This window comes from Perognathus longimembris, chromosome 1 (assembly GCF_023159225.1).
Source record: "Perognathus longimembris pacificus isolate PPM17 chromosome 1, ASM2315922v1, whole genome shotgun sequence".
In the NCBI taxonomy this organism is placed as follows: domain Eukaryota; kingdom Metazoa; phylum Chordata; class Mammalia; order Rodentia; family Heteromyidae; genus Perognathus; species Perognathus longimembris.
The window spans coordinates 30,734,442-30,760,467 of NC_063161.1; the positions used below are offsets into that span (position 1 = coordinate 30,734,442).

The 26,026-nt window shown below is 34.9% G+C and overlaps 1 protein-coding gene across 3 annotated transcripts in view; it reads right to left on the minus strand.

Moving 5' to 3' along the window:
- Nav3 (neuron navigator 3) overlaps positions 1–26,026 on the minus strand; it is a 619,731-nt gene that overhangs the window by 25,083 nt on the left and 568,622 nt on the right. For 2 of the 3 annotated variants that reach the window (XM_048359143.1, XM_048359134.1), the window contains 8 exons: positions 20,271–20,382; positions 13,387–13,508; positions 11,599–11,771; positions 9,522–9,675; positions 7,865–8,039; positions 4,018–4,115; positions 1,134–1,229; positions 518–686 (listed from right to left, as the gene is read on the minus strand). In XM_048359143.1, the coding sequence (XP_048215100.1) occupies positions 518–686; positions 1,134–1,229; positions 4,018–4,115; positions 7,865–8,039; positions 9,522–9,675; positions 11,599–11,771; positions 13,387–13,508; positions 20,271–20,382 (1,099 nt within the window). Of the gene's footprint in view, positions 1–517; positions 687–1,133; positions 1,230–4,017; positions 4,116–7,864; positions 8,040–9,521; positions 9,676–11,598; positions 11,772–12,464; positions 12,486–13,386; positions 13,509–20,270; positions 20,383–26,026 lie in introns of all 3 variants that reach the window. The other variant, XM_048359124.1, reaches the window with a different exon arrangement.

Consider the following 26,026-nt stretch of genomic DNA (forward strand, 5'->3'; position numbering starts at 1 on the left):
TAATTAATCACCTCATCCAAAGCAACGAAAGTGGAATTTATCATCATGATTCCCAAGTTCCATTCTCTATGGCCAGTGGATATTTTTGACAACACATATTTTTAAATCCAAGACACAGAGATGAAATATATTACTTTGGAATATACATTAATATTTTTAAATCCCCCACTTAGTGAAAGATGAGAATGGAGAAAAATCTAGGAACTGAAATTCCCTAAATCATTTTTTTTCCTATGATCAGCACATCTTCCAAATGGTATCCTAAATTTCACATCTCAGAACTCAAAAAAAAAGTTAATTTTCTTGAGTTTCAATTTTTCTGGTAGGATGTTAAGTTTCAAAGAATAGCATGACTTTTTCATACTAAAACTATCCGAGTAGTTAACAAACTTTACTCAACAGTGCAAATTAGAAACTATGAAAAGAAATTGAAAGAAAAAAGCAAGCAAGGAAGGGAGAAAGAAAGAAAATAGGAGAAGAACTGAATCAAAAGCTTAAGGAGAGCTTTATTCTTTACCTTTCAGGTTCACAGTGATCACGTCATTATCTCCCACTAGGTATCCACAAGGCAGCAGTTCAGGCACTTCTAGGTTTTGAGATCTAATTAAGTCTCCTATACAGTAGCTAGCAATACAGTCAGAGCTCAGACCCAGACTGGAAGATGTATCAATTCGGAACACATATTCCTAAAATAGTACACACACAAACAACAAAACAGAAGTTCTACTCATTTACAGCAAAACAAAAAGTCATAGAGCTATAAAGCTTGATTGAAATGTGTATACGACTAACCTAGGACATGCTAACATTGAACCATGAGAGAAAGCTGTCCTTACTTGAAATGGAAAAGAAAAGGAGATGTATCTATGCAATTATTGTTATTATTATCCTGTTCAGCTTTTTTTCTCTACATAGTTGGCATGGTACCATCTTAGTCCACACTTCTACTTCCAAAATTTTACTAGTTAATTGTAGATAAGAGTCTCTCAAATTTGTCTCTGGGCTGGTTTTGATCTAAGATGCTTAATTTTCAGCCTCCTGAGCAACTAAGATTATCTATCCTATTAAAGGTAAAGAAAGAATATAAAAAGGAATATGTGAAAATTAACATCAAGTTATCTTTTACAACTTACCTTAAAAAGACGTCTAATAACACCATCTAAGACATCCCATTTGGTTTTGCCACTAACACCAATGGATCCTATCAAATATGCCTGAGACTTCTGGTCCTTAACAAGAACAAAATAAAGTAAGATAGAATCAAGCCATTATGTCTTTAACATATTTTCTGCTAAAACATTTTAATGTAGGTGGAGATTTAGCCTGAAGAATTCATTAAGTCTATCGATTCAACAGTATTAGATATATATGATAACAGATATACAAGTATACATATGTATGTATTAATATCATGCTCCATATCTAATAACACATTCCAGCAGACTAACCAATGAACCAAATCAATAATAACAGTGCCAACAACAGCAAGCAAGAAAGAGATGAAATAAATGGTTCATCAAAGAACACTGATTCAAAACCTTTCTAGAAATTGGAAAGGCAAAGGGATTGGAGAGAACTCTTTTGCATTTTAACACAGTGGGCACATACCTAGAGAAGCAGTTTGGGTGGGAAATAGTGAGATGTGAGAGTATCAGTATATGAATCCTAGAACTTCATTTTATTATTTCATGATCTTATGTTTAAGAATTCTGTAACCCAGGGTTTTTCCATTTGAATTTTAATCTAAAATTCTAATGTAGCTTTAAAAATAATTATTCACTTTGTACCACTTATAGTAATAAAAAATTAAAAATATATGAAAATAATTACCTGTGGTATAATGGCATTTACAAAACAGGCCCAACATTGAAGTTATTAGAAAATCTACGGCTTGTAAGAACTTACAGAACTTGTTTTATCAAACAAAGTGTATTGTTAAATTACAGATACTGATCTCAAATCTATATTGTTGTTGAATGGGCTTTTGAGCAATTTCTACAGCTAGAAAGTATGTAGCCAATTCAGAAAATTCAATTTAATTGGCATCTCTTTTATGGTGCCTGGAAATAATTACGTGGACTGCTAATTATGATATGAGTAGATATAATTAGCTAATGTGTTACAATTCTGGTTCTAGTCACCCAGTAAGTGGCACTAATGGGTGATACAGTAATCTGGAGTCGAGGGTCAGAGGCATGGCTTTTATAACACATGTCTACCATCTAAATAAGAAATGCAACCTTAGGTAAATCACTGAACTGGTCCATGGCTTCCAATTCTTCATCTGCAATATTCAACCTAATTAAGGTAACAACCATCAACATCCTTACAATATAACCTAAGTCAGAAAAGTTGCTTTTTCACCACTTCTATGAACAAAATGTTTGTGTCAGCATAAAATCGCACATGCAAAAACCTTTAGCTCCAATACGTATTTGTAGCTAATTAGGCAATTAGGATTATCTCAGAGCCTATGAGCGATGAGCTCTTGATGAGATGAGTAATATTGGAGCATCTCCACTCTTTCTTCCCATTGACTCTGAGGTAAGACCATCTGAGAATGGACTAAGGAGCTATCTGTAATGCAAGGCAAGAGCCCTCACAAGCAACTCACTTGGCGAGAACCGTGACCTTGGGGACTAGTAAACTGCTAGGAATGTTAGCAAACCTCTTTTTGTCATGTAACCATATTTTTCGCTGGCATTTTGTGATGACAGTCCTAGGACCCTTAAACAACTGGCTTAAGTAGGTCCATTATGAGGCTGGGAATATGGCCTGGTGGCAAGAGTGCTTGCCTCCTATACATGAAGCCCTGGGTTCGATTCCCTAGCACCACGTATATAGAAAATGTCCAGAAGTAGCCTTGTGGCTCAAGTGGCAGAGTGATAGCCTTGAGCAAAAAGAAGCCAGGGACAGTGCTCAGGCCCTGAGTCCAAGGCCCAGGACTGGCAAAAAAAAAAAAAAAAAAAAAAAAGAAGCTCCATTACAAAAAGAAATAAACCTTCCAAAATATTGGCTTTTAGAATTATTCTGGGAAGGAAAATTTATTTTCCAATATGCTCATACCGTAGATGTTTACACAATGTTTTAAACAGCTACTTTTAAATTAGAGTTAGCTGAGGTTTCAGTGAGACTATTAGACATTAAGACCCACCTGGGGGAAAAACAGGGACAAATAATGCAACTCAAGCAGAAAGCCTACGGTGCTAGATTCCTTGGCACATTTGCTCAATCTCACTCTGCAAACTTAAGTATTTCAATTATTTTGAAATTCAAAATGGCTTTTTTTCTGTTGTGGGTTGATACAAGTATTTAGAGTATTTCCAAATATGCATTATTGGAAATTAACTACACATTTAACTTGAAGTGTCATATTAGCTTTAAGAATGACTGTCAAGTGATATTGCCAAACTGAAAACAATATTTGAAACCCAAAACTTAAAAGACTCGCCTGATCAGAAAGGAACTTGCATAAAAAAACCATTATGGACAAGCAGCTTCAATGCAATGTGTTCTTCTGAGTTTGGTAGAATATGTGTCCCTCTGAGGTCAACAATACATATTTATTTTGTACTGGACTTGAAGCTTGAACTCAGTACCTGGGTGCTCTCCATAAACTTCTTTTGCTCAGGGCTGGTGCTCTACCATTTGAGCCACAGCACCACTTTCTCAACAATATTTTTGAACTTTATAACCTGTGTCCAAGATGATTGGCAACCCTAGTGACTTATCATAAATCCTACCTAGAGAATACAGGTGCCCAACACAAATATGATGGTAAATAGGATGTCTATGTCAAGGAAAAAACATACTCCTTAATATTGGTTTCAGAGAATGAAGATATGGTACACTTCGGATATGCTTCTACCTTACCTTATGGTAATGCCATTTCTCATGGTCACTGCTTTATTAACTTTGTGTAACATAATAAGCTAATTCTAAAGCAAACACCTCCAACAGAGTATTTACCAACTCAGGAATTCAGATCTTTCAGTTAGACAGAATTTAAAGGCATACCTTTGCTCGACCATAGCCCTTGCTTATAGAGACTATAATTTTCACACTGTGGCCATCCTTATGTCCAGTTGCATCACCAGCGTCATCAAGCAAAATATCTACCAAATTTTAAAGAAACACAAACACAATACAGGAAGATCAGCCAAAGCTTGTTTCCAGCACTGGTTTCTTCCCTACAGTTTTATATTTGTTCAAAGGAATCTGCTCTGCATTCTAGTTTAAATGGCTTGAAAAGCTGCAGCTTTCAAAAAGATGAATTGTGTGGTTGGCTAATATTTCAATCTCAGAATTTATTTCTGATTCCAAAGATCTTTGGTCAAGTTGGGCCATTTCCATAGCCTTTGGATAAGAAAATAAGTGTGGATTTTTTCACTATTACAGGCAAATCTCAGTAATTTGGGCAACATATGAGTAATATTCAGTCACCATTAAAACTGAAAAGCAATTTTTTTCTACCCAAATCAAAATATCCAAGCCCACACCCATGTAATTCATGAATTCACAGATGGAGAGATTGTCAGCTAGAATTATTTTCAAGCATTGGGCACATATAAAGCATTTATACTATTTACTTTATATCCCTCATTACTAGGGATTGTTATTCAATTTTTAACCATAGCACTAATCATACTTAGAGACATATTAATTCTTGCTCTACTATACCCTTTATGCTAATCGTTTCAAAATCAAAATACTACTTCTAGTAAATTATCTAAAAATTACACAAGCATGATAAAGCTTGTTAACCTTTAAAATACCATCCTTTAAATGAGATTAAAGATTAAAATTTGAAATGCATTATACCAGATTACCGTACTAATTTGGAAAACTCATGACAAGCTACCCCAAATGTGTGTTTTCCTTTAACAATGATGCTATTACCGGCCACTCTTAGTATGAAGATAGTGCTCTGTGGATAAAGGAAACTCAGTTACGTGGACCAGAGCTCCTGTGCCTGGTGACAAGCTCTGATGATAATTTTATAGAGAGAAACCTTGTGATTGTAACATCATAAGAACAGCAATTTAATAAGATGGCTACTGAAATGAATGGTTCCTAATATGTTAATAATTAAGCCTATGTAATTTTGTAAAGGGAAAGAAACTATAAGACCTAACAAACACAACTTTTATTAGAGATATAGGTATAATACAGAGCTACAGCTCTATGTGCACTTTCTTTAGAGATTTTAAGGGGCTATCATTGCTTTTTGGTGCCATGTTTGGGCTTGAGTGATACCTAGCCCTTTCATTGGAAACTTACAAAGCATGAAAGATAATTTTTACTTTTAAAATATTACTACTTTCCCAGATTAACATCTTCCTCTCTTGTGCCTTTTTACTTTTCCTAAAATTCTGTGGAAACATTACCTCTGGGTCTTCTTTAGCAGGTTAAAACAAAATATAATATATTTCAGGATGACTAGAAGAGTATGCAATTCCCAATACAGAAAAAGAAAAAATATCTGAAGTGATACAAAAGCTTGTTATCTTGAAGTAATGATTATATGTTGTCTAAATGTATTGAATTATGATTTATTACCTCATACAAATATATAAATACCATTTCAATTAAGAAAACCTTTTGTAAGAATTATTCTAATTAATTGGCTCTTAATTTTAGAAGGCCAAAGCAGTTCATCACTGGCTGCTCTTATTTAAATATCTTGTGCTTTTAAAAAAATAACTAAACTCTCTTTTTAGCACTTCCCTCAGTACTCAGAAATATTCAGCAAATATTAACTATTATAGGTATCAGAAAGTGTTCTTGGCATTGGGAACAAATATCAAAGTATAAAAGTGTTTTCCTTTTTCCCCTCTTCTGAAACAAGGCAATTTTTGCCCTTCTCCACAAAGTAACTACAGAATGTGTCAGATGTTCTTCAATGAAACAGGGAATAATTACCAAAGGAAGAGAGCTTTGTCTGGATAGATGATAATCCTGGAAAGTTTCCTTGAGGAGTTATGTTTGGGAGAAATCTACAAGGCTGACAAGTGCTAGACTTGTGAAGAATCAAGGAAAGAGGTTCAGCAGGCAGTAAAAAGTCCAAGAGTTCTGATTATGAGCTGGAAGCATTCCAGTAACTGACAGATGTTTGTAGGAGCAGAATTTTAGAATCAGGAGGAGGGCAGGGAGGTATGAAATGATGTTGATGTTATCCATGGGAAGGGATTTAATCTCATAGCTCATCTCTGTATCTGTACAGCTTTGCCTATAAAAATGTGATACATCACATGTCATACTAGCTTTTTACAAACAAAGCATAAAATATATACTTACTCCTGAGAACAGTAGGGTAGTTACCATTAAATGAGTAAATGATTGTCTTTGGCTTTTGCACATATCGGCTACCTAAAGCTAAACTAATACGGTAGGTAAAAGTCCTGGTAGTGGATCCATCTAGGTGTGACTCTACATATTAATATTTTGCACTCATTAGTTGCATGCTTTGGAAACAATGAGTGTAGCCACTTTCCTAGGTTTTGTTTCCACATATACAAAATGGAGCTCTCAAGTAGTCCCATTTAGTACAGCTACAGAAAGCATAAGAGATCATTACATAAAATACCTTATGCTCCATGACTAGTGAGTTTTGCTGTTCAAACTATTATTTCTTTTTTCTGTATATTCAAGTATCTATCTCCTTTAGAGAGTAGGAAGATCACATTCTGACTAGCTCTGGTTCTTCCTTGTTCACAGTAAATTGTGAGAAAAATCACCTGGCTAAAAAAAAAAAAAAAAAATCACCATGAGGGGAAAATCGTGAGAGTCAAGGAAATGAAGGGTACTCTGGAGATTTTGCGGAACACAAGTTATGTTCTTATGAATAAACATTGTTTTTTTTCTGAATTAAAAGAAGTTCCAATTATCCCATGTATATTACATATATACATATATGTATATAATGCTAAAAGTATATATGTATATCAATTATTTTATATTTTTATAATGTATTAGTAACAAGAATAGTAGTAGCCACAATTGAATTTGGAAAGATTCTAGATTTTTGAAGATATGTGATTTGTTAAAATATAACCAATATCTGTATCATTTTCTATATCTTCCTCCTCTTCTTGATCTGTCTACTTGTGAATGATTTAAGACAAGCAGCTGAGTCTCTAGGGTCTACAAGTGAAGTCTAGTTGCCAAGGAATATCAACATTATTGGTTTCCAAGCGTCATCTGGTGGTTAGGATTTGTAATTACCACAGATCCCCATGTCAATTTTCTACTAAATTCTATATCCATCAAGTGATTCAATGTCTTAGGAGCAGCTATACTTGATAAGTAAAGGGTTCATTATTTACCAAGATGAAATAATATCATGGGATTATGTCAGAAATGGAATAAAATTTCTACTCTTGTTCTACCATTAGTCCTGCTGCAAAGAAGAACAGCACCTAGCATGTTCTTTTGTTTGTGGAAAATTGAATAGAGCTGCAGACTCGGTGACACAGTAGCATTGTGCTCTAGGCAACAGAAGGTCCATCGAGCTGAATTCAGAAATGGTCTTGTACACTGAAAACTCTATTAACTGCAATGGAGTTATTATTATATTTGGGAGTATTAATCATCACTAAGAATATTTAAGGATGCTGTCCTTCCGAAGTGCATGCAATTTTTCTTAAACATGGTATGATAACTGTATCTCTCAGATTCACTTTTTCCACAGAGAATGTTCTTCATAAAATTACAAGTAGGAAAACTTGCGAAGATAAAAACAGTGATATTTTTGAGTATGCTTGTTACCATTTTGAAGGGCAATGGATCTCCAAATTCTAAACATACCCTTCCCTGCTGAGCTGTAAGCCAGGTGGGGCTTGGGCAGACATGCTTACTAACTCACCTGAGGTAACAGAGTCTGTGATGTTCAGGTTGTTGAGGGAAAGCCCCAGCGACTGCCGGGAAGAAGAGGAGGACGCAGTGCTTGAGGATTCTGATGGTGGCCGAGCAGGCTTAGTGATGTTACCAGTTTCAGCCTTCAGTCGATCATTTTCAGCCTTCAGTATTTCAATTTCATTCTGTTACAAAGACAGAAAAGAGAGGAAAAAGGCACCATGGTTTGTAGTAGAGGGAGGTAGTTTGTTACAAGTATATGGTAATAGGTTAAATAAATAAAAGTTATAAAAATAGCATTTTCTTGTACAGAAGGGAAGTTAAGCTTTTTCTCTGACTCTCATATATATATATATATATGTACATATATATAGAGAGAGAGAGATAGATACTTGTGTTCATAAAATAGACACCATATTATTATTGTTGTAGTTAACTATTTGGGCTGCTAGGAACTCAATCCAGAGTCTCATACATGCTAGATAAGAGCTCTATACTAAGCTATATTGTTACCCCTATTGTTTAAAAAAATAATGTTTCATAAAAGTTTGTCAGGACTTAGTGTCATTTGAATTAAGAATACAAACAGGTGCGGGTGGCTCTCATCTTCAATTCTAGCTATTCAGAAGGCTGAGATTTGAGGATCACAGTTCAAAGCTAGCCTGGGCAGGAAAGTCTAGAAGACATATCTCCAACTATCAAAAAGCTGGAAGTGGAGGTGTGGCTTTAGGATATAGTGCTGGCCTTAAATGAAAAACTCAAGTGAGATTGTGCAGCTGAATCCACTGGCACAAAAATAAACAAAACACAAAAAGAATATTATCACTTGATAGTTCCTCACACTTATTTTCAAAGTGGTATTAGAATCTTGCAGGCAAATAATATTATCTTACTTCCCTGAATTCATGGAGACTAGAAAAACAAAGAAACAGAAATAATGCAAACAAGGTGACTTATAATTACTTCAGTATACTAGCTAATAAATGCAAAAGGTATTATTTCAAACTAAAGCACTAAGCTCATAAAAACAAAATAAGCCTATTTGTGAATCTATACAGTGGCAGACAAATCTGCTCAGCAATGAGCCTTTTCTTATTTCTATTGTCTGTGGTAGTGAGGATTATTGATTTACAATAATAAAATAAGAATTTAGCCTGAGCATTCACTACTTCTAAATTTATCTTTGAGATGCTCTAAAAGATACAGAAGCTGTACTTTTACAGTTATCCTTTTAAATCACGTTTACTGCTATATCCTGAAAGTTTGTTTTGAATTTCTGTAGTGCCCTCATTATTTTTGTTTTTCAATGGAAAGTAGGAAAAGGCATTTGAAAGTCAGATTTCAAAAGAATTTTTTAAAACAATGCTAACATAAAGGTTACTTCTATAAAACATGGCTCTCAGCCAAAATCTAATCACCAGTACAAGTATCCTTAATGACCCTTGAATAGAAACTGTCTGGTTTGCTTTCTCACTGCCAAACTGGATTTCAGAAAATTCTCCATTTGCTACTAAAAACTGAGTTGCAAAAACTGTAGGCACAGAGGACAATTACATGATGGCTTTAAGAGAGATTTGTTGTACAGAAAGCCAGTCAAGAGGGGAAAAAAGCCCTCCAGAATTTTAATCTCTCTCTATTTCATTCTCTAAATATGCGGCAGCACAGACCTGCATCCGGTTCATGGCTTCCCGGATCTGATCAAGATGGTGGGCAGAGCTGAGGGCCTCCAGCCGAATATCTGTTAGTTTTAATTCCTTCTCTCTGAGCTCGCTCTTCAGCTGCAGAATGATCTCTGCCTCAGCTTCTGTGCATTCACAGATCCTAAAAGGGAAAAGAAACAAAAACAAAAACACCAAAGTCAGTGACGAGGGGCAGGTCAGAAGATTAGTCATAGAAATCCCTCTTTCAAGGGCTGAACTGTAATAGTATCCAGAAAGCATGGGCTCTTGGCAAGAGCTAGAGAAAGGAGAGCATTCCAGCAGTAGTAGTGTGCTGACAAGTCCAAAACTACAAACCAGTCATCTTCTTGATCTTTTTTTCTTATTCTCTGAAGTTCACAAGACAATATACTACTTATTATGCAATATAAAGTGATCCTTAAAATTCCCTGATCACTGATATATACAGGGAGGAGGAGCCATAGTAAAACTGCATTTCATTCTATATTCTTTGAAATGTATGAAATATTCCCTCTCCTACACTTCTTTATTGTACTACTATGAAGCCAGGATTAAGGACCTGGACGTTGTTCCTCAGTTTTGTCATCAAGGTTGGGGTTCTACCACTTGAGCCACACCCCTACTTGTTTTTTGTGGCTTAATTTGAAGTAAGAGTCACCTGGATTTTCCTGCCTGAGCTGGCTCTGAACCATAATCTTTAGATTTCAGATTCTTGAGTAGGTAGGATTACTGGCATGAGCTACAAGAGTCCAGTAAAATATTCCTTTTTAAAAAGCCAAGTTATTATGTCTCACAATGTTGATTTCTTCTTTTGTAAAGTTGTACAAACCAATAACCATATTTGCCTCCATACTGTCATTTAGTTACTGTGAAAGTCCAACAGAAAGATTGTCAAAAATAAATTAAGAGAGATTCGCTTGAAACATTTAAATAATGGATGAGTGTTATATAATCTTCCCATGGGCTCAGCTGATTTAGGAGATCACAGCAAGTAAAGCTCTGCCATAGACCAGTGCATGCAGGCAGGCTGGCTGAGAGCTGTGTGAAGGTCATATATGTTATATCCTTATTATTTTGTGGACAGCGTTGTATAAAATCAGACAAGAGAATACGTTTATAATAATTTTACATTATTATCTTTTTCAATAGTATTTTGACTCAGAAGGATGATCACAAGATGCCATGACACATTCCTCCCTATAATTATGTAACAGGTAGAATTAAGCAGTCACAGTATAAAGGTCTGTTGAATCCATTTTCCATAATACTCATTGTCTTGGCTATATAAGAAAATCAGAGTTTAAATAGTATATCAAACAAACAGAGTCATCTCATCAAGGCAGGTGGCTCAAATGGTTGAGCACTAGCCTGGAGCAAAACAGAGCAAAAGCTAAGGAATAGAGCACAAGCCTGAGTTCAGGCCCTAATACCAGCACACACACACATGCACGGGTACACACTATACCCTTCCCCACACACAAAGTGGGCCATACAGAAATGCTATGTTAGATTATCCAATATCCAATACAATGAAAGACAGACGTTGCAGATTAATTTTTTGTTTTAAAGAAACAAGTTTTAATTGAGAACAGAGAGAGAGGAGGCATTTGTGGATAGAATGCATGCATGTGGTTTTAGAGAAAGCAGAAGCAAACGTTGCTAGGTTAGAGCTCCAATCCTGGCAGCTCTCATGCACCAAACACATCATGTTACCGAGATCTGTGCTTGTAGGTGACAGGGCCATTTTGCCTTTTCTTTGGTGGCCAGATAAGGGGTGACCTGCATGTGTGCACAGCCAGATAGGTACATGGATAAATCCAGTGAAAAAGAAGTACAAAGATTAGAGAAGTGGAGAATGTGACTGAGAAGCACTTGTATTTTAACATATGAAAAAATGAAACATGAAATTCTATCATTCCCAGAAAAATCTGGAGATGAGCAGTATTGATCTGAGACTATAGTCAGTCAGGAAAGTGGCAATGGGTCCCAATTTAGCACATACATGTGAGGTTGGCCTGAGGTTGTGTTTCATAAACAGGTGAAGAGCCTGCAGAGAGAGACTTACGCAGAAGCAGATTGAGATGGCTTCATGGATCCTGGGCCACAGTCCCCAGTGTTATGGGTCAGCTTAGGGGAAGCTGGAAGGGAGGAATCAGTAAGCTCTTCTATGTCCGAGTGAGAGGAAGGAGGCTTGGTGGACTTTTTCTTTCCAAAGGCTTGTTTGAAAGAGCTTCTCAGCTGAAAGAAGGACAGAAATTACCTTCCTTGTCTATTTGCCCCTGGAGGACTTTGGCTTAGGGGTGTTAGTTAGCAGGTGCCATCCTAGCCACTGCCTGGGGTCAGTATATATAAGCAGAGTATTAACAATTGCAGCAAAGTATCTCTATAAAAAAAAACCCAAATGATACTACATTAGGTGTTTTCCTTTCATCTTTGTATTAATCCAGCTCAGCGCAAACATGGAAGGATTTTAAATAGTGCAAGGTCAAGGGCACGGCTGTCAGAGCACTCATTTAAAACTAAGTACCTTGAAGGGATCTCCATTCCCAATGCTTTCTCTCTTCAAGGCAATTTGTTTTAAATGGCCACTTTAGCGCTACAATCAAGTCATATCCTGCTGACAGTACGAACTTAAAAAGCAAAATGAAACCAAATTCACCTAACACTTCATTAATTGTGGTTTTCTATTCAAATTTTCAAATCCCAGACTATTCAAAACCAGAATTGGTGTCCCCTACAGCTCTATTCAGAAAAGAGGTTTTGCTTTCCTTTAAAATTTGAGATTAAAATGAAAAAAGACACAAAGAAAAGACATACAAGGTAATCTGTTTTTAAGAGGTATAAAAGCCTACTGCCAAAATGAATAGCATTCATGCCAAGGGAGGGATTTTTGTATAGATGCATGCCAAATTGTCCACCGGTTATATTCACCTCACTTCCTCTACAGTTCACCTTGCAGAAACATGAAAGAGTGTGGAATTACAAATCAAGGGAATGAAGGCTGAGCAGTATTTTAAAATAAAACCTGCACAAACATTTTTGTAAAAAAAAAGATATATATTTTTCATTATTTACAGAAAGCATTCCAGACAAATACTTATAGTTTTGTTTTGGATTTCAAGAAATGTATTTATTACACATCTACCTTTACTGTGGTAGAAACAAAAAAAATCCTTTACTTCAATGTGCTGAAACTTTCTGTAATGACAGCTTATCTTCAGTTGTTTTTAAAGTAATTGTTTAATGGCACCATAAGTTAGGCTAAAAGTATCCCTAGCAAACTCAAGGTGCAGTTCTGTGGCAGTTTTTTTTTCTGTATTTCTACTGAGTTCTCTTAAATGAAAAATAAGACAGAGACACTCGTGTATATGATTTCATATAGGCCAGAACTTTATTCACATTGTTAAGTTCTTTGCCTCCAAGGTGACTTCTGGGCTCTCATTTGTACCTTTATCCAATCTAATACTCCATTTCCTTCATCATTATCACTACTTCCATCCTCATCCTCATCAACCATACCATCATCTTCACAACTACAATCATCATCACCATCACAACTACCACCACCACCATTACCACCATCATCACCACCACCGTGCCAACATCACCATCACCGCCACCATTATCCCACCATCATCATCATCTTCATAAATTTTATACTTCTTTCTCTCCATCCTAACAACTCCAGCTCATAATCTTTTCAGGACTATGACATGCTAATCTTGGTGATAAGTACACCAGTACTCTGAATAGACTTTGCAAATCACTGTGTGGATTTCTAAAGTCCCAAGAACAATACTCAAGTCATTGTACCATAGTGAAGCATTGAATTAGATAAGCAATTATGGCTTACCCAGTTTTTCTTTTTCTTTTTCTTGGAGTCGGCATCATTACCACTGCCAATGCTGGAATGGCTTGTGGCACTATTGATACTAGACACGCTTTCTGAGGAATGTTGTCTTCTGATGCGGAGATCTGCCAATAATAGAGAGGGTCACATTCTGCGACATGCAATCACCATGAGCCACAGCACCACTTCCAGCCTTTTCTGCTTATGTGGTACTAAGGAATCCAACCCAGGGCTTTGTACATGCTAGGCAAGGACTCTACCACTAAGCCACATTCCTAACCCTCAAGCAGGCTTCATAAGATTATTTCTGCACTGTTTCCATCTTAAGAGTTTAATAAAGTACAACCACATTTGCTTCCGTGAACAGTATTCTACATTAAGATTCAATAGGAATGACATATAAATGTGTAGCATTTATATGTGTGTAGAGGGTGGAGAAGTGTGCTTCATGAGTTCTGAATTTTATTCAAGAATGAAATGTGATGCTGGTGATTTCTACTGAATACCTGGGCCAAAATGTACTGCCAAAAGGAGTTATTCTGAACGATTAGTTCCATGGAATAAATGGAAATGTAGAATAGGATGAAAGTTAATTCTGTCCTTTTAATATTTGTGCTTTGATGAGCTATCAAAGCCAAATATATAATTTTCCATTTCAGTAAGCTGTACCACCTTGTAGGCAATACAAATGGTGACAGTCATATCATCTCAGAGCCAAGGACGCTGAAGTATGAAGAAGTTTTGTAACTTGACCAAGGTCAAAGAAACCACGAGGGCTGATTGATGCTCAAGAGACTTGAGATTGGTTCTTTGTAAATTAAACAGAGAATATATTTAATGAAGTATAATTCTTCTAACATGTCCTACTTCTTGTCCTTGACTTAGGCTAGAAACAATAATAATAATGCTTGGTAAGCTCTAGAATACCTGGTTTTACTCTTAAACTAAATTAGTAAAATGAGTTTAGCTATTAAAACACTTTTCACAGGCTACATAGTTGAAAATATGAAACCAACCACAGAGGTTGACCAATTCTAATATTTATTATACTGCCATGTAATATAGTCATGTTTTCCTGCTAAATAGCATTTATGGTTTCCTAAAAACTATAGTATTGGATATTGAATGAAGTTTAAGGGCATTCAGTTTTCTATATAAATAACTCATAAGATATACCTATTAAAATTAAAACATATTTTTTCAACTTAGAGTAAACTGATATTAATATTAGTGAGCTACTAAGAAAATCTATAAGGCCAAATTTGCTTTTAGGATATTCCAATTAATATGTTTGACTGGCATTTTTGAGAATTAGCCAAGCCTTCCCCCCTAAAGAAATCTCAGTAGAACTTGTAAGATGTCAAAAGATTCCTATACTTATTTCTAAAAATTTCCACAAATACAATAGTATGAACACAAGCCTGTTGAGTTGACCAACTTAATAATTTGGAAAATAACTATGAGTACACAGTTTACTCTAAGAACTTATCATATATATTAGTATATACTAATATATATCTATGTAATATGTGTATATAAAATAGATGGCAAACATATGTGGAGATTGATATATACATACGTGAGCATGTTTATTCTCATATTCATATACCCATATAATTTATTTTTTCCATTAACATAGTCATTCTGATCAACTTCATAGAGTAAAACAGAAATTTTTCAGAATTTGTAAGTTTTATTTCTAAAATTTATTTTCTAAAAATGAGAACTTTGTTTTTTGTTTGTTTGTTTGTTTTGTTTTGTTTTTGCGCCAGTCCTGGGCCTTGGACTCAGGGCCTGAGCACTGTCCCTGGCTTCTTCCCGCTCAAGGCTAGCACTCTGCCACTTGAGCCACAGCGCCACTTCTGGCCATTTTCTGTATATGTGGTGCTGGGGAATTGAACCCAGGGCCTCATGAATACGAGGCAAGCACTCTTGCCACTAGGCCATATTCCCAGCCCACTTTATGGTTTTTACCTGTCAAAATATAATCTCAAAACCTCAATCAAGGTATTGATTTTTGATTATACAATAAAGGACCCTCCTAGCCATTATTTTTCTAACATACATCTGTCATATGAGTAAATAAGAATATGAGTTTTAATCTCTGCTACAGTGGCTGTTATTTTATTCTGAATGCACTACAACATCTGCTTGTTTTTTCCTCCTGTTTTTCACCAATATGGCAAATGCATAAACTGTAAGAACTCTAGAGATTTTATTATATTTACAGTTAATAAATTATATTCCATTTTTATTAATGGCACAGAATTTAAAAGCCAGGTAAATTATTATAATTATAGTAAAAAGGATACCTTGGAGGACTAAGTTACGTTCAACTATAACTACATTTACCAGTAAAGACTAGCCACATAATGGTTTTAATAATATTGTGGAACAAAGGAGATACATTTTACCTTCCCCTAACAAATTCTTTCTACTGCCAATAAGGATTTGAGTACTGGGGGCATTACAGACCAAATAAATAATGATTACAAATGAATGTCAACCCTATAAATAATGAGATGCCTACTTGAAAAGTGTAATTTTCAGTTATGTGTTTTCTACCTCTTCTCTCTGCATTACCAATGTCTCAGCACCAATCAAATAGCAAGAATTTCTATCTAATTTACTCATCTTCCAACTGTTTTTATAAATTCCAAGAGCTAGGGAAATATTTTTCAAAAAGGAAAAAAATCACCACAACTCCTTTTCTTAAAACCTTGGATTCTAATTTTAATAAGAATAGAACATTCCAATTGTGAAAAGGCAATGGTCCAAATTCCCTGGTAATCTACTCAGTACATAGCCATTCAACAATGTTCTGCTTATTTCACCTTTGCTCATCAGTTTCCTCTATCAGTTTGCTAATGGCATTCATCTCCTCTGTGCTTCCAGGCCCTTCTGGAAAGCTCTGTCTGTAGCACTTACAATATGACTTCATAATTACTTTGAAACTTCCCTTCAGTATTACAAAATTGGAAGCTTTTTTAATGACCATGCAAACTCCAGCATGTTCCTTGGTACCCTTTTTATTATGGTACCTGGTTCCTCTCCATCTTAGACAGGAGTCGGCATTTGTCTTCTACTCTCCCATTAGATGGAAAGTTGGATGGAGAAAGAGCTTTCTCCATGTTGGTTTTGTTTACTCTCACTGTTTTATCCAAGGCCTGCATAGAGTATGGTATGTAATATGTGATGAATATAGGTGTTAAGTACATTTATTCTATATGTACATTCAACAAAACTATGTTCACTTACCATTTCTAAAATGAATTTAGTATTAATAGCAATTACATGTGTATGTATATAGATGAACTGTATTTGCGTGTGCGCGTGTGTGTGTGTGTGAAAGAGAGAGAGAGAGAGAGACAGACAAACAGACTCAGGACCTCATACATTCTTGATAGGTATTCCATCAATTAAGCCATGTCCCCAGACCTTTTTAGCCTTACTTATTTTTCAAAGTCAAATTTTTAAAAGTTATTTTCATGTTTTTTGTATTTTATTTTACTTTTTAAGGTCTTTTTGTACTTTTTGTCTGAGCCCAGTTTAGACTGTCCTCCTACTTATGCCTTCAATGTGGCTGGAATTTCATACCTGTCCCACTTGGTACTTCTAAAATCCCCCAAACTCTTTATTGTTTAAAAAGAAGTAATGAATTAAAAATCCAATATTTTATTTGTAGAAAAAAGTCTATATAGCTTCAACTTAAAGCCTTACAACAATTATCTGTATCTAAGTTTTAAAAATATATGTATAAATAAACACAAACATAAACATGTATTTTAACTTTATTGCAATATATTGTGAGCCACTTGGAAGATATGATAGAGTCCAAAGTGCATATCGGATAACTGAAATATGTTTGAAAGTGAAGACATATTATTTCATTATACACTCTGTCATAAATCAGACATTGTTAGTAAAAAAAAAACACACACAACTTAGAAAAAAACAGAATGACAAATTAATAAATTGGCATGTGATTTTTTGCCATCTTCGGCCTGTTTATAAATGTTGCCTGAATTATTTCAGACTGTATGTAAAAAATTTATATAACAAAAATATGTCAAAGTGTTAAAAACTAATTTCATAATAAAAATTTGTATGCTAGCTAAAAACCTGAATAACTCATAAAAAAGATAAAGAATTAATCTGTTTTCTCCAAGTAATATCAGTAGCCTCTATGATATAACTAATTTTATTTTTATTAAAGTTAATGTAATTTTAATATTTTACAAACATGGTCTACATATTCTATATACAGTCAATGCTTTACAACTAGTTATTTTGCTAGTTTTAAGAGGCTGAGATTTTGAATATGTTCAGTATTTATTGACTAGGTATAAATTATTATTTTTGCAAAGGAATTCCTCTTAAAAAAATTCCAGTAGATACACTAAGCTACCTGTTGCCTAAGATAAAAGGAATCCTTTCAGAAAGTTTCACTTCAGTGGCTTGTGCTGTATTAAAGAAAGGATTAAGCCTTTCTAAATCCCTTCTGGACCTATTTACTACATGAAGATTTAGAACATAAGCTGCTTTATTATAGCTCTAAGATAAGCTTTAAATATGCAGTAATTTTCCAAGTAGCATATAAATTAACTCCCCCACATGGAAAGTTGCTAAATTCTTAACAGAAGGAACTCACAGAAAACTAACTTGACTTCCAACTTGAGCATAGCTCACTTTATATATTTCTTCCTAAAATTTAAATTCAATTATATATATATATCTGATAAGTAATTACTTTCTATAAAATGCAAAAAGCTCCTTGCATAGTGATGTGCAAAAAGGATCATCATTCACACTGGGATATGAAAACAAGTTCTAAGCCATGCACTGGTGGCTCACACCAGTAATCCTAGCATCTGGTTCATAACTATTACTCACTAAATATTTGTCAAGATGTAGCCAACAGAACTTGCTGATTTAATTAATCAGAGAGAAGTAGTTATGACTGACATCTAGATTTCTGGCTACTTAGAAGGAGGGTCATGTCATTTACAAGACAAGGAACACTGAGAGAAAATCAGGTCAGAGAAAAGAAGAAAATGCCCATTTCAAGGTTACTTCTCTTTCGCATTGAAATGTCAAGGAGATAAACAAAGATGTCCAAGTGATTTCTCCTTTGTTAGCCAAAAAGAAGTATCTATTTATCAGGAGCAGGATATAGTCTAGATTGCCTAGATACAGTCTACACAGATTTGACAGTTAGCAGCATAGCAGTGATCATTATAGCTACAGTATCAGATGAGCTTTTATTACCTTTTAGATATGATATATAAACTTGTAGGGTACAGAATCAGCAAAAGGGAGCTTATGATATGGCTAAGAAATGGATACAAAAGAGGGAGTGGATATAAAAAAATAAAATACCAAACCAGCCTGGACGCCACCTAACTAAAGAATGGATAAAGAATATTGTTCAGACATACAGAAGAATAAATTTTGTACTCTGAATGAAAATGGATAGAATTGAGTATCATCATGTTAAGCAAATTAAGTCAGACTGAGAAAGAAAAATACAGCATGTTCTCTCTCATATGTGTCACCTAAACCGTAAAAGAAAAGAAAAAGAATTATTTGAATGTAAAATGAGGACTGTCTTCTGGGAAGAAACTAGAGGGACGAGGAGGAGGAAAAAAAGGATAGATAGGGAAAGATGGTAGTGAATATAATCAAAGTGCTTGATATGAATGCATGAATACAGACTAATGAAATCTATTTAAATCATTTAGAAAGGAGGTGGGATAAGAATGACCATAGAGGTAACACTGACAAAGGTCATGGTATGTGTATAATAGCTATTCTACTATCTGTTACAACAAGAATGTTAAATCCTTTAACAGATGGTGTCATTTTGGTTATTCCTTACTGCTGGAAAGAATAGTTTAAAGAAGTAGTAGGAACAAATGGCCTCAAATGGGCTCATAATGGCCACAGGTGACTGAAGATATTGAAAGACTCAATTATTACTATTACTATTATTATTATCATTATTATTATTATTGTTTTGCTGGTACTGGGGCTTGAACTCAGGGCGACAGGCTATCATTTGGCTATTTTGCTGAAAGCAAAAACAAAACAAAAAACACTTGAAACCCACCACCACTTTTTTTTTTTTTACTGGTTAATTGGAGTCTTTCAGATTTGTCTGCCTAAGTGAGCTTTGACTCATAATCCTCATATCTCAGCTTCCTGAGTAGCTAGGATTACAGGTGTTGAGAAATTAGCACCCAACTTCAAAATTTTCCCACCAGAACTCATCTAGAAATGGGAAGAGAGACTGTAAAAATTCAGGATGCAGGAAACTCATTTTAAATTGGGAGAAAATGGAGCCTGTTTGCTCAGAGTGAGGATCTGAATAAATAATAGAATATATCTAAAGAAACAAATGACATGACAAAAACTAGCATTTCTTCAGTGGGTAAAAGTGGTGGCAAGGAGCATACAGGTAATAATCAAGTGGGCCAATTTTTAGTAATTTTATTATTTGAAATTACTTATAGTAAATGTGCCTTCTGAATGATCCCATCACAAATTTGGTCATCATGACCATTGATTCATATAATAGCTTATTCATGATTTCAGTTATCTATGTGGATCTGACAGGGCTTATTATGCAATAAAGCATATCAGATACTTAAGTACTAACAATCATCACATTGTCCTCTTTACCAGATGAAGTTGAAAGAAAGAGGGGTGTGTGTGTGTGTGTGTGTATCAAATGTGCTAGGGGTTAATTTAAATATTATTTAATAATGAAAACTACCATTACAAAGGTTTGAAATTCTGAATGCATGCATTCTACTTTGCACACTATAAAGACTGTGCCTTTGAGTTAATACAGCTTTATTTCAACTAAAAAAAAATAAAGTCAGTACCTTTGGGAGGGTGGTCCTGACCATTCAGGGCTCCCTGGATGGCTGCCTGAGCAGCAGAGTTCTGGGCCTTCAGCATTTCAATGGTTTCTCGTAGTTCTATAAGTTCAGATTCCTATGGAATAAACAAAGTTTGGAAGCTTTAATATCTAGAGAGAAAATAAAATGTGCTTGTTCATATTTTGCCATCGGGTGGATTAGTACCAATGTGTGGGAGGTTTCAGATGCTTGGATGATACTGTTAAATTACATTCACAACTTTGTGAGCCAAAGTAAAGAAGCATTTAAATAAATGTTCTTAGCTACTACCTTATAAAGGTGTTCTAAATAGCTGGAAATAAAGGCACATATATATAATCCCAGCTGTGCAGAGGTTCACAGTTAAGGTGTGCACTGAAATATAAAACCCTACATGCAAAATATAACAAAACTAGAAAGAATTGAAGGTATGGCTCAAATGGTAGAGTGCCAGCATACTAAGCATCAAACCTCAAGTTCAAACCTCAGTACAAACAAATTGAAAACAAACTAATGGTCCAAATAGACTTTAATTATTTCACAGAGTGGCTTATTTTAGATCAAAACTTGTTTATACTACCTAGGTTCATATATATGTATATATACATATATATACATATATATGTTCATATATATGTAACAATGTTGTACTACTGAATTGAACTGTAATTGCTGTCAACTAGAAATCTCGAGATTTTGTCCAGTGAGTTATTTTAGATTTTGTCTGAAGTACCACATACTCTCTTTTTTTTTTTTCAAATTTTTATTATCAAACTGATGTACAGAGAGGTTACAGTTTCATACGTTAGGCATTGGATACATTCTTGTACTGTTTGTTACCTTGTACCTCATTCTATGTATCCAAATATAAAACCTGAAATATATCCCTAGTTCAGCTCCTATACAGTACCATCTTAGAGAACTTTGCTGATATATAAAGACCCTCATAGTTCTTGATATTTTTCATCTACTAAGATTCCTAGTATGTAGTTGTAGCTTTATCCAACCAAAACAACACAGGAATACAAAGAGAAGTGACTGTGACTTGAACTCTGTGCGTGCCACATAGGTCTCAGGAATTATCACAATGAAACCCATATTCTATGCTTAATATACACTAATTCAAAATTTCAAATAATAATAGCTACATTTGCAAGAAAATCAACTTAGAAATTCAATTTTATAAAATATAAGTTTTTGCTGAATAATTTAGAATAACTTAGTTATATGTTCTAATACAAATTATACTATAAATCTAGTCTTTCACAGATATGTAAGTAGAAGAAAGTCAAAATAAAGCATAAAAAGGGAAAACAAGAGTGTTTTTCACTATACACAATATTTTCACCAAATGATGTGTGACTAAGACATTTTAACTATTTTATTCTATTAAGATAGGATCTTAATACAGCCCAGGTTAGCCTTGAACTTGCAACCATCCCAGCACCAGTGTTGGGATTATAGGATTGCACTATATGCCCAGAAGGGTAACTTTCTTGAAGGTGATGCAATCTTAAAAATTATAACCCTGTCAGATTCTTAAAATTAGAATTCCTTGGTAATGTATTTATCATTCATCATTTTCTCTCATAGCTTTTTCAGAAAACTAAATAATCAAGCTTGAGCTCTTCACCTCATGGTAAATAGTTTATCCTTACCAAATGTTTCCCAGAATATAGGACAAAAGTTAAGGACTTCCTTTGCAAATAAATAAATAATCTCTGCTTCATACACGGGAATGCCCAATGACTACTCTAACCTTAAATTAAAAAAATAAGATAGGCAAAGTTAATTTTCTAGCTTTATTTGCCATTTAAAATAACCCTCTATGAGATAATGGCTACTAGATATAAACTCTGCTTTCATAAGAATTAGTGAATCAGATAATTTAAATATTAATTTTCTGAAACAAACACTAGGATGCATGTTAACTTTTCATTAAAGTCTGATTTTCATCCTTTAATTTAAAATCAATGATGCTTATACTGTGGATTAAAAATCAGCTAAAATATTTGGCTGTATTTTTAATGAAGGAAAAATGTAAATGAGATTTATTCAAATATCTAAAAGTTGAACTTAATTTTGAGCTAGCTTGCTCATTTCCATGTGAAAAATTACTCTTGTCTGGAAAAGTCTTCAAATAAATGACTGAAAATAGAATATTCCGAAAATGTTGCCTTTTATATGTGCTTGATAAGATATAGAGGAAGGACCACTAATAGGTCTTTTCTGAAACAACTGATATTAACAGGTTTTTTTACATGGTGTGCCTCAGTAAACCCACCAGAAAATTAACTAGGTAAGAAATAATTTTACTGTATGTCTTGGGAAAGATCACATCTGTGAAAAATTACTAATCTTCAACTTTACTGTGTGCATCTTTCCTTCTTTATAAGAGGGTCTCTCATAACTTAAGCAAAGAGATGTGATTTTTTGCAGGGGTTCTTTTAAAATTAATTTATTTATTCTCAAAGTGTTGTACAGAGGGCTTATAGTTTGAGGGATAGCATTTTAAAACATCAAAAGCGTTATTGCTTATTGTGAATAGAAATCTTGGTATGGCTATGTGAGTACAATTTTCACTTTTGGAAAGCAATGTAGTTAAGTTTGCTTTTCTCAAAAGTATTATAGAGATTAACATAAAACATTTCAAGTATATAGATGACTGAGATAAAGAAATAATTACCCCAAAGTTTTCTAGTCATTTTTATTTTTCTAATTGTTGTTGTTCATATTTAAGATATATTTTATGAGGTTTTTATAATATATGTCAATTGTAATGATTCTTCCCGCTACAATCATGAAGTCATTTATTACTAACTACCACTGCTAACATTACTACAACTACTATTGCCTCTGGTGGGAATGATTAGAAATGAGTTCCAGAGATAGTCATCTAAAAAATCGTTAAATAATCAGGAACATTTTTATAGATTTTGCAGATGATCAATGTAAGTTTTAAGACTCATTACTAAACCTTCAGACAAAAACATCCCAAGAAAAGTATATGCCATTAAACTGCAGATTTTAAAACCAGCTACTCGCTATTCACTAGTATGCAACTTCCTACTCCCGTTGTAAGATACAGAAGGAAAGACAGAGTTGGCTAATTCTGAAAAGTTCTTGAGAACAGTGATCAGATCTTATTTTGCTGATTCTTCTCACTTCCTATACTAAAACTTAATAAGGATATGACCTTAAATCTGGCTGAATATTTGAAAATCTAGAACATTTTTATATAAAAAGTAATCGCTATCTCTCTGAACAGTTTCATACATGTCTCTGAGGCCAAAAAAGTTATAAAGATTACTGTTTCAAGGTGTCAAAATAAAATTGAACCTTGTGTCACAATCCTAGCTTTTCTTGATGTTCTTTCCAATGTAATTTTCCAACAATACCTGAGCTCTCTACCAATTTTTCACTTTCAAAACCTTCCTAAGAAATCAACAAGCTTGTCAACAAATTCCAGCAAACAATGTGACCTTCTAGCAAGGCTTTTAAAACTTTCCACTTACATGCTTTCTCTCTACTTTCCATTGACATTCAATTAATTTCACACTAACTTGCTGTGGATTCCTTGAGCATATTTTCCCTTCCTCTCCTTCTTCTTTGTAGTTGCCTTGAAATCTTACTACATTTTCTACTGAAAGACACCAAATCCCAGACTCACATTATCTTATTACCTATAGATTAACAGATGCCATTTACTACAGATGTAGTTTTCATTAGCATACTTGTCACATTTCCACACATGCTGTTAATTCCAATCAATCTCACTCCCCCTCCCTGCCATCATTTTCCCTGCCTCCTTCCCCAAAACAACTACATTGTTTCATTTTTGAAGTGGGGAGACCAGGTCTGGCTGGTGCCACCTTGGTCACATGGTGGATGGTAGGGTATGGCATCTTTTCTTCGTGATAGGGAAGGTGATGCCCCTGCCTTTCAAGTGATGAATCCCTAGAGGTGAGGGCAAGGACTTAGCTGATAGGTTACTATACCTGTCAGTCCAGTGCCAGGACTCCAGTTTCCTGTGACCCTGCCTCCTGGCCTTCATATTATTTAGGCCTAGACCAGCTCAGGCATCATTACACCATGCCACGTGTCTCCCTGTTCATGTCCTGTCTCCTATCTCTACTCCAGTCACCATGGCGTACCATTTCAGCTCTCCATTGGACCTGAATTGGTTTGTTGATATTGGTTTTGTTCTCTCTTTCCTCTCTGGCCTTCATGGATCAGTTTCCTAACAGTGTCAGGTTTATTTGCTGGCTGCTGGTCTTTGAGACAGGAGTATACCATGCAGTTGCCAGTTGTTTAATAGTCTCAATTCTATCTTGTAAAATGTGGCTTATTTTTTTCTAGCTGTACAACATTTTCAGAGATGTAAAAAAATGTATTCTGATAACATTATTCCACAATCCTCTTTCTTTCTCTTTTTTTTTTTTGGCCAGTCCTGGGGCTTGGACTCAGGGCCTGAGCACTGTCCCTGACTTCTTTTTGCTCAAGGCTAGCACTCTGCCACTTGAGCCACAGCGCCACTTCTGGCCATTTTCTGTATATGTGGTGCGGGGGAATTGAACCCAGGGCCTCATGTATACAAGTCAAGCACTCTTGCCACTAGGCCATATCCCCAGTGCCTACCATCCTCTTTCTTAACCTAACCCTATCTTCTCCTGCTAGTACCCACACCCCTAGTCTATTTCTTTGGAGTTGTATATATATTATTATCAAACTGAATTACAGAGAGGTTACAGTTTCATACATTAGGCACTGGATACATTTCTTGTACTGTTTGTTACCTTGTCCCTCATTCCCCCCCCCATGAGTTGTTCAGTTCATTTACCCCAAACAGTTTTGCAAGTATTGCTTTTGTAGTTGTTTGTCTTTTTTTTACCCTGTGTCTCTCGATTTTGGTATTCCCTTTCAATTTCCTAGTTCTAACACCAGTATACCCAGCTTCCAATATACTCAGATAAGATACAGAGAAAGTGTAGGTACAACCACAGGAAGGTGATACAAGAAGATCATCAATAATAGAGGCTACAGTTACATAAGGCACGTTGAAAGTAGTTACAACTGTGATATAACAATAGTTTATGGAGTTGTATTTTTAAAACCTTTGTATATGATAAATGTTTTAACATAAAATGAGAAAATGTAAAGACCAAGCTCAGCTAAATTCTTAGCTTCAGAATTTTCTACATTCAAAGATTTGGCTTTGATTGTCCTTTTTTGTAAAGTATAAATTCATGTGCATCTATTAACTGACAAGAGCATTTCACAGGGTGGAGAATGAGCAGGCTTCACATGTCTGAACTCCATTATTTTCACAAGAAGGCATTTCTCTTTCCTACACTGATCTCCTCATCAATAGTAATCTAGGGGACCTTAGTGGATGCATTCATTTAATGGCCCTGGCAGGACAGCTTTAGGGAACCGATTTGAATATTATCTCAATTTTCAATTCCTAAATATTAGTGATAAGAACATTAACAAATTTGAATGCAACAACTCAGAGGTAGTTTTGTGAAAACAGGAAGAATCAAAATACATTTGCCATATTGTTTCTATTATAATGATTTTATTGTACCTTTTTCAATTGGCACTTCATGAGAAAATTCCACACAATGCCTTGAATGATGTCTAGAATAATTTTCCCTTGTTGCTCCTGAGCAGGCTGATTCTACACTCTGAAATACATTCCTGCATGTCCTCTGGATTAATCCTCTTCACCCTCCCAAAGT